General features: G+C 36.8%; 1 protein-coding gene across 5 annotated transcripts in view; it reads left to right on the top strand.

Moving 5' to 3' along the window:
* NBEAL1 (neurobeachin like 1) overlaps positions 1-17642 on the top strand; it is an 80703-nt gene that overhangs the window by 40156 nt on the left and 22905 nt on the right. For all 5 annotated transcript variants that reach the window (XM_069022297.1, XM_069022296.1, XM_069022295.1 and 2 more), the window contains 20 exons: positions 1253-1421; positions 2452-2585; positions 2967-3126; positions 3223-3325; positions 4016-4172; positions 4650-4808; positions 5153-5312; positions 5589-5677; positions 6503-7084; positions 7658-7833; positions 8182-8335; positions 9768-9896; positions 10208-10513; positions 10623-10772; positions 11679-11836; positions 12757-12881; positions 13731-13857; positions 14941-15089; positions 15936-16069; positions 16787-16888. In XM_069022297.1, the coding sequence (XP_068878398.1) occupies positions 1253-1421; positions 2452-2585; positions 2967-3126; positions 3223-3325; positions 4016-4172; positions 4650-4808; positions 5153-5312; positions 5589-5677; positions 6503-7084; positions 7658-7833; positions 8182-8335; positions 9768-9896; positions 10208-10513; positions 10623-10772; positions 11679-11836; positions 12757-12881; positions 13731-13857; positions 14941-15089; positions 15936-16069; positions 16787-16888 (3423 nt within the window). The remainder of the gene's footprint in view (positions 1-1252; positions 1422-2451; positions 2586-2966; positions 3127-3222; positions 3326-4015; positions 4173-4649; positions 4809-5152; positions 5313-5588; positions 5678-6502; positions 7085-7657; positions 7834-8181; positions 8336-9767; positions 9897-10207; positions 10514-10622; positions 10773-11678; positions 11837-12756; positions 12882-13730; positions 13858-14940; positions 15090-15935; positions 16070-16786; positions 16889-17642) is intronic.

The raw sequence follows: 17642 nt of genomic DNA, 5'->3' as shown, positions 1-17642 counted from the left end.
GCATTTTGTCATCTCTAGAGAATTCTATCATGGTTTTCTTGCAGCCATAAACTCCAAGTTAGGTTAAGATTAGTAGGGTTATGTTAACACTTGTGACTAGTCAGTAGAATACCACATTTTTTTGTCTTGGGGTAAATGTATGAACAGATAAATAAGACCTGCTTTTTTTTTCAAGAACAGTGAACAATTGATTGTACTGGCAAACTAATTAATAAGGAAATGTTGTTGGAGCTACACTGTACATATCCACCATGCATATCTCTACAATCACTTGCCCAGACTAATGTTAAGAAAATTCAGACACCTAATGGTTAATTTTGCTATGATATGAATAGTTTTAAAATACTTCAATTTGTCCTCTTTGCCCAGTAATGGGTACTTGTACTCCACAATGATCATTGTTGGATGAAGCTGGGGAAATGAGTAGGTGTCTCTGAGTAGCTTGCTAGGATCTTGATTTTGAATTGATTTGAAGTGGTTGTGAATCACTTCTAGAAATCTTGTGATTTGAATATATTATCCCTTACCACAAGAAGCATTGTTTGAATAACAGAATCCAGAATCAAGTAAATAGGAAAAGTCCTCTGAGGTCATCATGTCCAACCTGTCTGAACACCATCTTGTCAACTAGACTGTGGCACTAAGTGCTACATCCAGTCAGTCCTTAAACACCTCCAGGGACTGTCTTGTGCTATCTCTGCTTGTGAGGAGGAGGGGGAAAAAGGGAACTTTGGACACTTGAATTTTAAGGAGAGGCTTAGAATTGATGTGTGTGTAGAGTTATTTTAAAAAACAAAATAAAATTGTATTATTTTTTAACTGCCTGAAGTTGAAATCTTGCAGGAAGATGGTTAAAGCAGAGGTGTGTATAATCTTACAGTCTTCTCTTACTGCTTGCTGCAAGTAACTTAAAAATCAGAAAAATGTTTTTCCTGTTTTTCAAATATATTTAGCAGAAGATTCTTTCTAAGTTTTTGTATCCTTCAGTTTCCAGTGTTTATATGGGGGGAGGAGGAAGGAAATGTAAAAAATGTGCTTTCAAAACAAGAGCTGACAGGATGGCCTATGTGTAATTGTGATGGCCAGAACTTGAGCAGTCCTGGTGTTAAACAGTGTTTTAAACTAGTTTCGAAGTGGCCTTTGAGACATTCTGATTGGTTTTTGAGTACTCCTGAATGTGGAGTAAATCTTTGTTATTGTTGAGGGGATTTTACTTCTGGTGATGTTTATCCTGCCTTTTCTCTTGATTCAGGATATGATCAACTGCATTGGTGGAATAAATGTGCTGTTTCCATTGCTGGAGCAGATCAGCTTTCTTGGTGGACAGATGCATGAGAAGTCTGAAGGGGGAACTCTGCCTCCAGAAAGAGTAACTCCTGTAGAGGGTGACTGGGTGGTGTTTCCATCCACAAAGGCATCAGGTAGGAAAGTGCAGCTGAAGTGAAATAATTTTTAAGCTTGATTTTAAAAGTCTTTTTGTGAATGACAGAGAGCTGTTTATTATGTGCTGGACTTTCCAGAGTACCTATGTAAAGCTGAAAGGCTCTTTCTGTCCCTCGATACCTGACATGGATACTGAATACCAGGAGTTCAGCACTATATAAAAATAATATAATGTATTTCAAGTATAGCTATATTTAATAGCATTATTTTTCTTTTCATGATTTACTGTTACAGGTGCCAAGCTATGACATTGTTTTAATTTCTGTCCTGATTATTTTGAGAAATTATATTTGATGCAAAACCTTCTAATATCAATAGGAGAAGCTTTCCTACAACTGGAGTTCTGGGTCACACAGCCACATGGAGACAGCCACCTCAGAACTGTACTATTTATTTAGCCTTTAGCCAAACTTTTATTTTCTTAAAAAAATCTTCAGGCTCCTACCTCTTCCATACATAGTCACATTTTGGATTAAAATGAAAAGAAACTGAAAGGATGCTTTAAGAATAGATTCTTTTAAAAGCTGTGCTAATATTGGGAATTAACTTTGACCTTAACAAACACCACTGAGAAATCAGACCTTGCAAGGGAAAACAGAACTTGTTTTGTTCGTTTCAAAGATGAAATGGTAGACTGAAGTAAGAAAATAGATCTTTTTCTCTCTGTCTGTAATTTTTTTACATACCATGGCTAGAAAGTGTCAGTTTGAAACAGAGGGAAAATAACTGCAGCATATGCAAAAGATTGTAGAAGAAGTTTGTAACCTGCAGCCATGGATGAAGCAACTGAAGTCAGGACTGGGATCACTTTGTTCTGGAGAGGCATGGAATGGCTATGATTCTGCACAGGAAAAAAATCTAAAGACAGTCTACAGCTAAGGAACAGGAGTTGAGAAGTTCAGGAAATAGTGAGGAATATGAACACCTGGTTTTACTCTTTCCCCTCTTTTTATGCAGTGATCCAATGTTGAACCATAAGACTTTTGCTACTGTTGTTCTGTTTTGCAGAAGCACGTCTGGAGAAGAACATAATTGCAACTTTCATCTTGATGATAAAACACTTTATTCAGGGACATCAGGTTAATCAGGAAAATCTCATTCACTCCCATGGAGTTGCCACCCTAGGAGCCTTGTTACAGAAGGTGAGAAAACTTGAGAAACAAATTAGTAATGAATTTTGTGGATGAGGTCATGATTATTTTGAAGTGTAGAGAGGATGCCAGGGTCTTTAAAGGCCTCCTTAGTAAGTACTTTTCTTTATTGTGTTTCTGAAAGCAAAAAGGTGTGAGCAGTTGGCCATTATCTGCAAAGTGAAATACAATGTTTCTTTTTTTTCCATGTTCTGCTTTTTTTATACAGATTCTGAGTTCTGTGGTTATTCAAAATAGACTACTTTTGTGTATCTTGTATTGCTTTAATGGAGCAGACACTGTAGAAGATAAAAGAAACTTCCATTTTTAAAAATAAAATTTTATTAGGACATTCAGTATTTTGAGTGCTAACACCTGTTGTCATTTTGCAAGGTACCAAGAATCTTAATGGATGTGAATGTACTGATGGCTGTACAGTTGTTGATAGAGCAAGTCTCAGTAGAAAAGAACACACAGCTTTTGCAACAGATGTACCAACACTTACTTTTTGACTTCAGTATCTGGAACAGTGGTGACTTTCCCTTCAGAATTGGTGAGCTCTTGGACTTGGGCAACTGGGTGAAGACATAGGATTCTTCACTTGACACAAATCTTTATCTTGGTTCTAAAAGAAAAATTTATATTGCAGGACATATACAGTATCTTTCTACAATCATCAAAGACAGTAGAAGACTCTTCAGAAAGAAGTATGGTGTGCAGTTTCTTCTAGACACACTCAGGATTTATTACGGGTATGAGTTTTACTACTTCCAGCTCCTCACTTATTGTATGTGGCTCTTGGAGTGTTTTGCCATCATTCTAGTGAGAAAATTATTAAATAAAACTGCAGGTTGGATTTTGGTGGTTGATTTAATTCACAAAATGGCATTAATTTTTTTTCCCATTTGACTTACTACTTTTCTTTGCCTTGAATTTTTATCCTAAGATTATGTAAAGTTTGTCAGTGTCACTAGGAGTGCTTGTAAACAAAATTGTAGGACTTGTGTTCAACAACGCAAGTTAAGTCATAGATCATTACCATTACAAAAAGTTGAGCATTTTAAGTCCTTTTAAATACTTGTAGAATTTGAAGTAGGACTTCTTTAGAAATTTAAAATGTTACCCTTTCGGTGCTGATGATTTATAGCTGCTTAGGAATATAGTTATGTGCTTGAGGAAGATTGGCCAGCGATTTTGCTCTTTCCTGTGGGAGGTGAGAACCTGCAATCCTGACCAAATCCAGATTAGTACAAGTCTACATTTCAGGGCTTTTATAGACTTGCTAAGTGTGATTTGCTTATTCCTGTTCAGTTGCTTGAGTTCAGTGAAATTGAAAACTTGTGCATGATAGATGAAAAATTACTAAACTGGCACCATCAAATTGCTGTTTATGAGCCATGAAGAACTTCCTTAGGTTGCCCTTCTGGTCTGTTGGCATATAGGACTGGTTGTAAAGACAGTGATTTGGCTCCTGATGACCTGAGAACAATACGGACATCCCTGTATGGACTGATCAAATATTTCCTGAGCAAAGGTGGAACACATGAAGAAATTCAGAGCATTGTAGGATACATAGCTGCCACCAGTGATGAGGAGCAGGTATTCAACATGGCATAAATTAATAGTTTAAGCTGTGCATGTTTTGGTTTTGCATCTTGGCATTTAGAAATCTTGCCTTGTGTACTTAAAAAGAAGCATGAACAAAGAAGAAAATGACCACAAGCAAAATGTTAATTGATGTGTGGTTCTGTTTTGATGTAGCTGAGATAACTTTTGTAATGGCACATCCTATCTTAGTTTACAAACCCAAATGAATTGAACTTCAACTGATCAGGGGTTGTAGTTTCTATTTTGTAGACATCAGCAGCACTTGAAGTTGCTTTGTGTCTCTGCTTAGTTTGATAAGGTGCTCTATAAAGAGAAAAAAGTATTAAAAATCGTTTAAATGCAGTAATAATGAGCAACAGAATGTCTATTAACCAGCAGAGGTAAAACTTAAAAACACGAAAATTTTCCTGAAACAAAGCATGAAATCTGAATAAACTGTGGATTAATTTAGTTGTCTTCATTTTGTAGCTCTGTGGAATTTTGGACGTTCTCTTCAGCCTACTTCATTCCAGTCCAACCCCAGACCAGCTTTTTTTATTGCTCTTTGAACCAGGGAATGCTGATATTCTTTATGCTCTGTTATTGCATCAAAGATACTCTGACAAGCTTAGAGAACTTGTGTTCAAGGTAATTAATTGAGTGATATGTTCCTAGATTAATCAGTAGAACATGAATTTGTGGTTTGCGTTGGTCTGGCTGCGGAAGTGTATGTAATTACAAAGATACTAATCATCCAAATGTGCTTCTTTCTTATCTCTTCTGCTATGTTAGCTAGATGGCATTGTCACAAAGGAATTGGTGTTCTCTTGAAATAAAGTTTTTGGATCTTTAAAAAAAAAGTCCATGTTGTTTGAGTTAGCTTACCAAATAAACTTTAAAAACTGTGGACCAGCATGTTATGTCATACACAGGCTTAAGAGATCTGGATGCTTTTTTATGTTCAATTTGTTTGTGTCTGCTTTTTCTTACAGATTGTGGAAGAGATGTTGAAATGTACCAAAGTTTATGAACGTAGCAAGCACCGTATGAGACTCAGAGAAGTGGGGTACTCTGGGCTGGGGCTCCTTCTGAACGAATCACCAGTTACTGTCTCTCTTATTAAAAACCTTCTTAACCAAGTTCTGTATGCAGGTAATTGGCAAGTTCTGTGTCTAACATCAGTACACTCTGATGCTCAGAGGCAAACATACCTGGTTTTTGTTGAGGAAAGCCAGAGGTGTTACTTGTAGAGCTCTTCTATTCAAAGTTCCCATTGGTCTCAGCTAACATTTTATTAGTTCCCTGAAGTTTGTTCCTTTTGCTATCCCTGGATGCAGTCATAACTTCCAAGGCAATTTTTAAATATTTATCTGTTACATTCTCTTGTGTGATATCGTTTATGGTGGCTTTTCTCTTTCTTCCCTACAGATCCTGCTGTGAATTATAAGGATCTCCTAGCTGTAGTGTATCTGGCTCATAGATCAGATATAAACATGAGAGTGATTATCTGTAGAAAGGTTAGTTGTCTTCTTTAGAACTGGAATACTGTCCTTCAAGCCTATAAACTATACAGTGTGATAGCTGAATTATTTCTTTAAAACACAGTGGCAGTATTTGTTGTTACTGTTTTTTTAGCAATGATTTATTTTAAAAAGCAAACCCATCCATCACTTACTGTTGCATTTTGTGTATTCAAGTACTTTTAAAAGCCAGAACAAAAAGGGAAGCCTCTATCATGATTCTCAAATAGCTTGTATTTTCTACAGGTTTGAGATAGTAGGCTCCCTGAATTACTGAGTTTTCTCGAAGCTAGTATCACTGGAATTAGTACTGAATGTAGCTGTGAGAATCCATATAGTCTATTAAGGTTTCCCAAAATGAAGAAGTGAAACTATAATGTACACTATCAGTAAGTGATTAATACTGCAATTTTATTAATTTTATCTATTTAATAGCTCCTAATCAAGCATATTTTCTATTCAATAATTTTTTTTAAACTATGCCTGAATGGGATTATTTATTGAGATCACTGACTTTTGAAGGAATGGTTGCAGAAGAGTTACTGAAATATAGCAACTTACCAAAATGCTTTGATAGCTTCTTGTCTCCCCTACTCCTGAGAATTTTTTACTTTTTTTTCTTTTTTCTCAAATATATATTTTTAATGAGGAAAAATGATGTTTTTGCTTGTTTGCTTATTATTAGCCAATTGTGGCTCTTTATATAAGGCTGTAAGAAAAGTAAAGAAGCTGTAAGATTGTAAAATGTTTAATTGAAAAGCCAGATGGATGCAGTTACAAGCTAAAATTAATGTGTAGGTATGGGATATCTTCTATCCTTAGATTTTGCACCTTTTGCATTCCCAATTGGATGCAGCACAACAGATTTCCCAGCAGCTGGGCTGGCAGGACACTTTGGTTAGACTATTCCTGAAAGAAAACTCAGAGGTCCGGATTGGCTTTAAGGAGAACAGGATTGATTCCTCCAGGGAAGAGGAAAAAAAGCCTCCTACTGAAGAGCTTCAGAAACATCAACCTGATAAAACAGAGGGAGACAAAGCTGGCAACTTTGCATCAGTTAATGGTCTGTTTGATCAGTGGAGTTTAGAAGACAACAAATCCTTGGATGTCCCTGCCCATTTCTCTGTTATGCCGCGGGAAGATGCATCCACAGCAGAGATGTCTTTCAGTTCGGAGGACCGAGAAGAATTGTGGCAGAGCAATCCTTCACATTTGAGTTTAGATCTGTCCAGTGTTGACTCTTATGAACTGGCTGATGTTGGGAATCAGATGACAGACAGCCAGCCCAGCACTCCCTCACCCACAGAGAGCACAAAGCCCTTCTCTGGGCAGCCTGACAAAGAGCTGGGTGTTACGAATGATGTGGGCTTCACTGCTGAGCTTTCTCTATTAGAAAACCAAGGAGTAAGTAACTCACTCCATATGTGACTGATTTCTCCAACTTCTGGAAATTTCTTTTTGTTCTTTCAGTCTCCTTAATGAATGATTTTTTTTTTGTCCCTTCTATCATCCAACAGAAAAGTGAACAATATGGCTCTTTTATAGTGAGTAGGAGTACTTCCTTTTGTAATGTGCCTTCTTTTTTTGATTGTCCAGTTGGGATAGCTTTGGTGTTTAAAAAAAAATAGAACAAACAAACAAAAAATAAAACCAACCTCCCCTCCCAACCACAAGAAACCACAAACGAAAAACTGCAAAATCTCCCCTCTTCTGTATTTAAACATCCTTTATCACCCAGAGGAGGTGTGGAGGAGACTTGCTATGAAAAAATCAAGGGTGGCTTAAAGGCAGCTTGTTGTACAACATACAAGCAAGCTACACTCTCTTATATTTGTGTTTTCATGAGCTTTTCAATTGAACTTTAGACTGCAGAGCTTCAAATGTTGAAACATGAAAGCATAGGGGCTGTGATGAATAAGCAATGTTTTGAAGGTTTTCTACACTTGAAGGGCTTTAAATATTTCACTTCTTTTGTAGGGGAGTGATAATGAACTCATACAGTTACTTACAGACATCCTACTGTGTATAATGTGGAAAGGTATTGAAAAGTCTGATGATGATGCTTGGATTGAGAGAGGACAGGTGTTCTCTGCTCTCACCAAACTGGGGATGTCTAACGAGTTGTTGCGGCCTTCTGATGAAATAAAACTCAAGTGAGTGTACAGTTCATCCCTTTTGAGGATAAACAGAAAATTGAGGGACATGAGTGAAGCTGGGAAGGGTGGATATTTCCCAACAAGATGTACTTTTCTTTGCTGTCTCTTCACATACTGTCAGAAATATATTCCAGCACCTATTTAAGAGTGTCTTGTGGTCAGAAGGTTTTAAAACTATCGCTGTTTTCATGAGTCTCTCAATCGCTTTTATCTCACTGGCTTATCAAGATGGCAGTTATGTAACTGCAGACTAAGAGATTCAATTAAATACTTAATTGGATTTTTTAAAAGCCACTTACACTTAGAACATATAATACTTACTTTGGGATTTTGTTTTCCATGCAGCTTGCTGGAGAAGATGTTAGAATGGTCAGTCACTGATAACAGAGATTCAAAAGCTCTCCCTACACATGCTGAAAATGCCTTCAAGCTCTTGCTAATTGTACAAGGTTTCCTGCAGGCAGAAGGACTAATTAATTCAAATTTATGGACAGAAAAGGTACAGTAACTGCATAATGGAAATACTGTATGTGGGCTGAAATGGTAGCAAGAAAGTTGTTGGTTTGGACGCTGTCACCCTTCTAGTCATATGTTTTTAAACCACAGATATTACAGAGTAAGGATTTATGGTGGAGTGGATTAGTGCCCCTTCATGAATAAAATGTGAATATTTACCACAGGGAAAATAGTTAGTTTTGCAAATTAAATAGGCACGTAAGTGGTACTCTTTACTGAGAATCCAGGTCTCTTCAGACTGGAGAAATACTTACAAAATGTAAAAGCTAATGAAACAGCATCAGTTGTAGCCTAAGCAGGTTTTGCACTGTTTATCAGCATTTATGACTCTCCGAGCATCCTGAATGAAAGACCAGCCATAACTCTGCTCTCAGTTGCAAGTTGGGAAATGTCACTTCCGGATTTTGACCCATATAGGAGTTTCAACACTTAATTTATCTCAACATTTAGTAATTTCTGGCACTGGTATTGCTTCCTCTAGTCTGAGTTGTCATTGCTTTTCAATTTTTCTAAGTAAAAAGGGAGAGAGATTATATGAAAACCATCCCTATTTCACTAGAAATCTTCCAATATTTTTAAGGCTACTTTCTTTGAAAAAAAAAAAAGTGTAATGTCAAGAATCATTAACACAATAATTCCTATGCTGTTCTCCAAAATGCCTGTTTATAAATAAATATAGCTTAAAGCTTTAAATTGGTTGTTTTAAAAAAGTTTCTTCTTGTTAAAAGCTTTGCCTTCTGTTGGGAAACCAAATTAGAAATGAGAGCTGAACTTTGGAGTAATGAGAGTTGTGCTTCTTGCCAACTCTGAATTGAAAATAACAGTACTTTCATAAATTATCTTCCACTGTGCCCAGGGAGAATTTAACGCACTGTAATATCGTAAATGGGATATTTCAGTCAGAATGATTTTACATCCAAGTAATTTGTTAGAGAACATATCAAGGTGTACTAGTTTTAAACAAACACATCTGGGTAGTGAAATGTGCCATTTGCCTTGGGAAGACCCACTTTTCACAAGGCTTGTATCATTTCTGCCATCTAAATACTGACAGAAAGAAGTCCCTCCTAGAGTGGAGTCTTTTAAATTTTCTAAGGAAATGGCATTTACTGGAGTTAATTTATAGGAAAAACAATAAGCACATATACTATATATATGGCTTTATTTAGGAGAGGTACTTGACTTAACATACTGGGCTAGGTAGATTTTTGTCGTCAGAAATTTCTTCAAATTGCTGGTTTAACTGCAGTGTTCTGGGATGATTTTCTGGGTTTGGTTAAGTTAGAAGTATGAACACAGCTTCTTCCTCAGCTCTTTGAAATTATTTTGTCTCCAGCTAGAGTAGTTATTGTTACTTTTATTTCAATTTATTTTATTTATTTTAATTTTATGCAAATTTTCTGTTTCTGTAATAGCTCTTGGAAGAACTAGTGACTCTCATGGATAGCCTGTCAGTCTGGTACTCTGCTGGTCTAGAAGCAATTAGGCTTTCACAGGTGCAAGTCCAGCTGCTTCTTGGATTCATTGCACAAGACAACTTACAGGTTTGTTGCAAATTCCTGCAAGTGGTAGTGAGTTTTAAGGGCACAGTTGATGTAACTGTTGTGGTTTATGGGAGAGCTGCTCATACCAGTGAGCAGACCTGTGGCAGTCCCTCATCCTTCTATAGGGAAGATGTTTTATTGATTCTTATTGTTAGCAGGTTTACTCTACAGTCCTGTCAGTGTGCACTTCCAGAGCACAAGGAAGAGGTAGAGGGCCTCTGTTTGAGGATGGGACTATGCAGCACAAGTGACAGGAAAAAGATGGGTGCTCAAGGAGGATCACATTCATTTTTTGCTGTTTGTTTCTGTAGGTCTGTGCTATGGCAGCAGCCAAACTAAACACCCTCCTTCAGACCAAAGTAATTGAGAGCCAGCCTGAAGCATGCTACCTCCTGGGGAAGTTGGAAGGCATTTTGAGTAGGTCAATTGAAGAAAAGACAGAAACTTACTCATTTTTGATTCCCCTTGTTCGGACATTGGTATCCAAGATTTATGAACTTCTCTTTATGAACCTGCACCTTCCTTCATTGCCTCCTACCAATGGCAGCCCATCTTTCTTTGAGGACTTTCAAGAATACTGCAGATCTGATGAGTGGCAAGTTTATATTGACAAATACGTAAGTAGTAAATTCTTTTTGTATTATTTCCCCCCTCCTTCAGCAATGAAAGCAGAGGAACCCATTCAGAAATCGTGTGGTACTTTTTATTTTGCTTTGGTGGAACCAGATTATTCCAAATATGAAGCAGTATGAAGAGAGTTCATTCAGACATGATAATGAGCAGATGGCACTTTATTGGAAAGATTGTTATGAAGCGTTTATGGTGAACATGCACAAGCGAGACCGGGAAAGAGGAGAAAGTAAGCTTAAATTTCAGGTAAGGTTTTCAGTGAGTGCAAGGTTCTCTTAAAACAACTCTCTCAAGAGTTGCTTTCTAAAAGACGGAGAAAGTGAATTCCAGGATGATCCAGTTCAAGTGACTGTAAACAGGTTAATTGTCTTAAGATTGTATGGGCAGTGGGACTATATGCACTTCTAGGATATGCTTTCTAATTCTGCTCTGTCTGTTAAGAGTCTTATGTGTAATCAGAGTTATTTCAGTACAGTAGGCCTTCCTTTTCGTACAGCAATGTAGAAATATGCTCAGCCATAAGATGCGTCGTCTTTTACTCTGATTTGTGTTTTGAATTATTAAAACCTGTTTTCCATTATGAGCTGTTTGTTTGGGTTTTTTCTTTAACCCTATTTCAATACAATTAAAACATTTAAAACAGTGAACAGTTCTTATCTAATGTGTGGAAAAATTGCTTCTAAACTGACCTTTCTATATAAGGTACAGATTGAGTTTCAGCATTAGAGCTAACTGGTAATTACAGGAAATATCATAGTGAAGTTACATTTCTCTTTGCTTTCTTGATAACAAAACTTGAAGGTCTATTTTATTCAAGTAGCTAAAGGAAAAATACAATGAGTCACATTCTAGAATACCAGAATGAAAGAAAAATCCTTCCTATTATAGTAGGATTTCTAATAATGACTACTTTTCTGACAATGAAAAATTGCTTTAATGTGGATTCAGCATTGATAATGGTTTCTTCACATCTTTAAATCAAAATCTGTCACTATTTCTTCTAGTTCTAGGTATTACCTTAAAATTTCAGAATGTTTTATTGCTAAACCTTTTTCATTTCTTCTTGTTTTATGAGAATTCTTAGAAACTGCAAAACTGTTTTCCACACTCAGAGTTAATTCAGTGCTAGATTTATTTGCAATGGTCTTTCAGGAGCACTTTGTGGAACCATTCAGCAGAAAGGCTCGGCAGGAAAATCTGCGGTACAACAGTATGCTAAAGCAGCTTAGTAGTCAGCACACAGCCACTCTGAGACAGTGGAGAGCAGCCCAGCTTTACTTGTTCTCTGAGCGTGGGCCTTGGGCTGAAAGGTGAGACTGCAGTTCCTAAACTATATATGATGCCTAAAAGGAATTTGCTCACATGACTGTTTCATGTGGTTATGATGCCTTAGGTTTTAGCTTTTATATTTTTCAGATCCTCTTGCTTAGTATGTAACTCTGAAATTTCATACAGCCTGTTAGTTACTGTTCCCTCATTCTGGTTAGACATAACAAACTATCTCTAGGTGTGCACTTCAAGGACACCTTGTTGTCCCAGGCCCCAAAATATGTAAACTAAAGCCTTTGAATGGGGGGCAAACTTGGGGTAATTACATCATTGCCTGAGACTGGAATTGGAGAATTAACCCTGGTATGCAGATGGACCAAACTTAGAAAAGTGTGAAAAACCCGTGACCTATCGTCCATCTTGGGTGGAGCTCCTTGGAGGCTTTTGACTGCCCAGGGTGTACCTTTGAAGGCCCTTCAAATAAATACCTGCTTTTATTCTCTTATTCTTGTCTAGCCTCTGTTTTCAGGTAGCCACTTCCAGGCATCAGTTAAACCAGGTCAAATTGACTGCAGTAACCATGCTTGAGATGTACAGTATCAAGTGACAGGGCAAGAGAAAATGGCCTCAGGTTGTGTCAGGGAAGGTTCTTATTAGATATCTTATTAGGTATTAGAAAGTAATTTTGGAGTGATTATGGTGGTTGTAAGTTGTCAGTTGGACTTGATTATCTTGAACATCTCTTCCAACCTTGATGATTCTGTGAAAATAAATACTGTTTACAAAATAAAGAGTGATGATTAGAGCTGCAAAGAAACAAAAGCAATAAACTGCATTTTAGTATTTTATTTTTTACAATGTACAAGTGGATGATCAGTATTTTTCTAAATATGCACTCTTTTGTAATAATTTCTGTAGGTCTTTATTCAGATTGTTTTTGTGAATATTCTTGTTTTCCTAGGAAACAGCGTCCTATTCACTGGAAACTTTCAAATGTGGAAAATTTTTCACGTATGAGACTAAAACTGGTGCAGAATTACAACTTCAACTCTCATCAGGATGCTAGTGACCTGAGAGATAATTTAGGTAAAGTTGTATTTGCAATTTCAACTTGAGTTCTTACCAAAGAAAGATACTCACCCTCCTCTTTGTGTTTAATAAGCAGTACATGCTAGATACTTAAATCTTGATTTTTCTTTATTTAATCTATTGTAAAATCCACAATATTAGAGCGGTTTTTTGACCTGAAACAGCATCTTCCTACTGAGTAGAATTCTTTTACCCTGGTTCATTGAAATGTGGGGTTTTCTTGCGCAATAAATAAAAGTTAACTCCTTTGTTTTAAAATAAGCACTCACACAATTTTCTTTTGTGAGATTATTTCTTCAAGAAAGAAGCAATAAGACCAGAATAAGCAGGATTTGTTTGAAACCTTTTAGAGTTTGTGATTAAAATGTGCAGATATGAAGTGCTTTGTTTCTGAAGCGTGCTGAACAGCTGAGTTAGGGGTGTAACTGTTAAGTTCAGTGTATTGGAACTTAAGTTCAGTGTATCAAGGCTCAAGCAAAAAGAAAAATCCAAAACACTCTTGTAAACCCACATAACCAAAAAGCAAGTGCAGTGCATTTCTATTAAATCTGTATGCTTTAGCAATGTCTGGAAAAACATTGCAAAATATTTTATTGGAAGTGTCCACATCAGAATTCAAGTTAAATTTTTCTTAAATGTTGTGTTCCCTTTCTACTGTCAAAATTTTCAGTGTAGCTCAAGGACTTCTTTTAGTGTTCTACCTAACCACAAAAATATTTAAGAAGTATGGTTGCTTTTTCCTTGGTTAAAACCAACATTCAGCTGTAGAAGATATGCTTAGTAGGTTAGATTTCCAAAAGTATTGTAACAAAAAAAGTTCTGAGCTGTTATGTCTGTTTATGATAGGTGTGCACCAGACACAGCCCTCTAGTGAGTCTCTGCTTCTGGAGGTGGTGAAGCAGGTGAAAGTGAGTGACCTGGAAGATGATGTTCTGGAACTACCAGAAGAAGACACAGCAGCCAGTTCCAGTTTGTAAGTAGACCAGGATAGAAAAATTGTCATTTGTTTCTGTGCTAGGGATAAGGAGCAAGAAACAACTTTGGAATGAAATAGCATACAAAGCTTCCCTCTTGCTTTATCTGGCTTTAACAATGCAATCCAGGGCAGTTTTGATCAGCAAAGTCCCTGCTGGATTTACCATTGTCACCACTAGGACAAGAAAAGCCCCAGGGAAAAGAAGGCAGAGTAGATGTTTGTGGGAATGCATTAGTGATTCACTGCTCACAGTTGGTCTGAAGCTACAGAACTGCTGAGGCTTTCCTACCATGTACATTGGCTATAATTCTCAAGAGGTGAGGACATGGACCAGACTGGAACTGCCTCTTGTCCATAGTTGCCATGGCCATTCGCTCTACTGTCAGCTGTGTAGCATGAAAACTTGTGGGGTTGGCATTAATGTGCTGGAGAATGCCTTGTGTTTAAGAACATTCCAGAGAGAAGGCCTGCTGTGCTTCCTTCCTGTCACTTGTGCAACTGCAACCAAAAAAAAAGGGCAGGAGAGAGAAAGCCGAGAAAGGGGAATTGAGGGAGGATAGCAAATACTTTGCTTCAGTAATTGGACATGTCATGTTGTGCATGCATCTACGTGTGTCTGTGCTGTTGAAATCCAATAGAGAGTTGGCACTCTGAGTGATACTGATAGATCTTGTGCTTTAAAGGTTATTGAATGCTTGCTAAAGACTATAGCAAAATAACCCTGAAGGTAACTTTAGTCACATGAACTGGAACTCAGCTCTGCTCTGGGCCAGAGAATTTAAGCACCTAGCAATTAAGCAAGAAAGGGAAATGCAGCCTGATGTTTTCATGCTTCAGGGGAAGTCAAGTCTGTTGTGCCTGAGACCAAAATATCAAGACTGAAGAGCAATGCTATGAAATTATGTTTGTGGTCTAGTCTGAAACACCCAAGACTGCTGATGAAAGTAGCTTTATATAACTGTTTATGTTGTAGTTTTAGTGCCATTCAAATTTGATCCTTTTCTGAACTGTACTCTTACCAAGGACCTAAGCAACAGTATAATCTACCCAACCCTGTAACACTTAGTGGTGTTCTTGCAGGGATGAGAAGGATGAGGAAAGTCAGAAAGAAAAGCTAATATTGTCTGAAGACTGTGAGCTCATTACAGTGATTGACGTGATACCAGGCAGGCTGGAGGTCACTACCCAGCACATTTATTTCTTTGATGGTAGCATTGAAAAAGAGGAAGGTAAGCATGATCAATGTCTCTTTGTTTTCCGTGCAGTTCAGCATTCTGCTTTTAGTAGGCTGAGTTTATGTTTTGAAAACAAGTGTCAAAATAATTGTAAAGAGACAAGTTGTTGTTCTGTACTTAAAATTAATATTGCACTTGATGGTTAGTGACTGACCGATCCCTTCAGAGTTAAGAATCTGGAACTGTATTTTCTGAGCTGATAAATTGATTCACTATTCTTAGTATTTCTTAAAAATAACTTACTAAAAACCTGCTGGCAAAAAAAAAGTTACTACCTCTAATTTTCTTTGTAAATTGCATCTCTCTGTTCTCTCTGACAAATAATGTTTTACTCGTGCATTCATTAAAAAGTAGTAATATGTAAGCATTAACCATCTGTATTAATTTAGGAAACTTTAATAGATCATACACAGCTGGCTGTAAAAACACTGAAGTGAAATGTTGGACAAATAGTAGTAACATTTTCCAAATCAGTATACCAACACATTCAGCCTTTGGGAAATCTAAACATAAAGGTTGGTTTGCACCTGTTTAAGAAAGGAAAGGGGGTTAGTTTGCTTCATACCTTTTATCAACAGAATACATTTATAATGTGTCTTTAATAGGAAAGCAAAAGCAAATTCTACATTCCATCAGCCATTTCTTATTTCGTTTCTTTCAGCACAACAATATCTGAAGTTAATATTTTCCTAGCAAAATGGTTAATCAAGTCAGATGTAAGACTTTCCTTTTCTAGGAATAACTCTGAGGTGATTAGAACTGGCACTGCACTGTGTCTAAATGAAAAAGGTGGTTTTTTTAATATATGTTGCAAGTCAATAAACAAAGCGCTCTTCCTAGGGGTAGGTTTTGATTTCAAATGGCACCTATCTCAAATTCGAGAGATCCATTTGCGTCGGTACAACCTGAGGAGGTCAGCTTTGGAGATCTTCCTTACAGATCAAACCAACTATTTCCTCAACTTCAATAAGGAGGTATGGGTTTCCTAAATTTCATGGATTTATGTAATTAGCACAAGGCTAAGTTTAAAATCAGTTTGAGTCTGGTGTCTTTCATAATACTGTAACACTAATAGCAAAAGGTTTGCTTTACATAGTCATTATGGAAAACTAGACTGCAGTCTCTGAAAACCTCAGTCTGGCATCTAGAATCTGATTAATCGTGAAAAGATAGATATCACAAGATTCTCCTTTTTCCTCTCTCTCGCTCTCTCTCTTTGTGTTATACAGAATGATTATTTAACTAAAACTACATCAGTAGTAATCTAAATGTTTTAAAGCCCATACATTTTTAAAAGATTGAGCAAATTAATTACAAATCAAAGGGGATTTTCTTTTTTACAACATTGGAAATCATCGATATTCCATGGTTAAGAATTAGTGAACTTTTTTCCCCTCTGGTTAATATCAGTGATCCTTTTTATGAGGGACTAAGATAAATTTCAGAACTTAGGGTGAGTTACTTACTAGCAGGTCAGTTTATGAACAGCTCTTAGAAAATATTGTGTGGTTTGGTTTTGATGTGAAGGATGTAACATCCAGCCATGTCCAAATGTTTTAAACAGCAAGAGATCAAAGTACTTGAAAGTGTAACTCCGTCTCATTTATTTCACATTTTAATTAGCAGATGAGTTGCTTAATTGTCAGCTTCAGTCTCCAGAATATTGTTTTATCAGTGCTGTTTTCTAACAGGTACGAAACAAAGTGTATAGTCGGATATTGTCACTGCGTTCTCCAAACATTTCTGGGACCAGATCTCCACAGGAACTTTTCAAAGCATCAGGTTTGATGCAGGTATGAGACCTCAGCTAAATGGTCTAAAGCATTCCTCTGCTTTTTGAAGGAGTCCCCCAGTGTTTCAATGGCAACTGTCAACTTCTGTATCCTCAGCCTGGCCCCTGAACTTTCACATGCATTTTTTTGGAATGGTTTGGTTTGTGTCTACAGTCAGGTAGATGGGTATAGCCAGCCTCTGTTGATGTGATTGACAGGCATTTTAATGTGAATATAAAACATGTAGCATATTTGCTTCTGGTTTTAGTCTATGATTATGAGTGCACATTTTGAAACTTCTTTCACTGGATGTGCAAATAATTTTCCCTGCTATCTTTTCATGGTGGAGCTTTCAACAAAACGCACATGAACATTAAGCGGAGATTAGTAATATTGGTAAAAAAGGAAAACATCAAAATGTCCATATTACCATAAATACGGATAAATTTTTAAATGTAGTAAATGTATTTTTATCTTCCATCTCTTTATGCCAAAATTGTTTTCTCTGAGGGAGGAAGCTTTACAAATAACATTAAGATATTGGAAATACCTTGATTGTTCTTTGTTTCCTAACAATAAAAAACTATCAAGCTGTATATTCACACAGAGAAAATATCATCTGTTGTGACACTTCTCCATCACTCTACAGACAAATATTGAGCCCTTCTGAACACAGTTCAGAAGTCTGTTCTTTGGTTTAGAATATAATAATGGAGCAAACAAAGGTGCACAGACAATTTAGTTTACGAATTGTTTACTTGTACTGCTAACCCAT

Source organism: Aphelocoma coerulescens, chromosome 7 (genome assembly GCF_041296385.1).
Source record: "Aphelocoma coerulescens isolate FSJ_1873_10779 chromosome 7, UR_Acoe_1.0, whole genome shotgun sequence".
NCBI lineage: Eukaryota > Metazoa > Chordata > Aves > Passeriformes > Corvidae > Aphelocoma > Aphelocoma coerulescens.
This window is presented reverse-complemented; position numbering and strand designations above follow the sequence as displayed.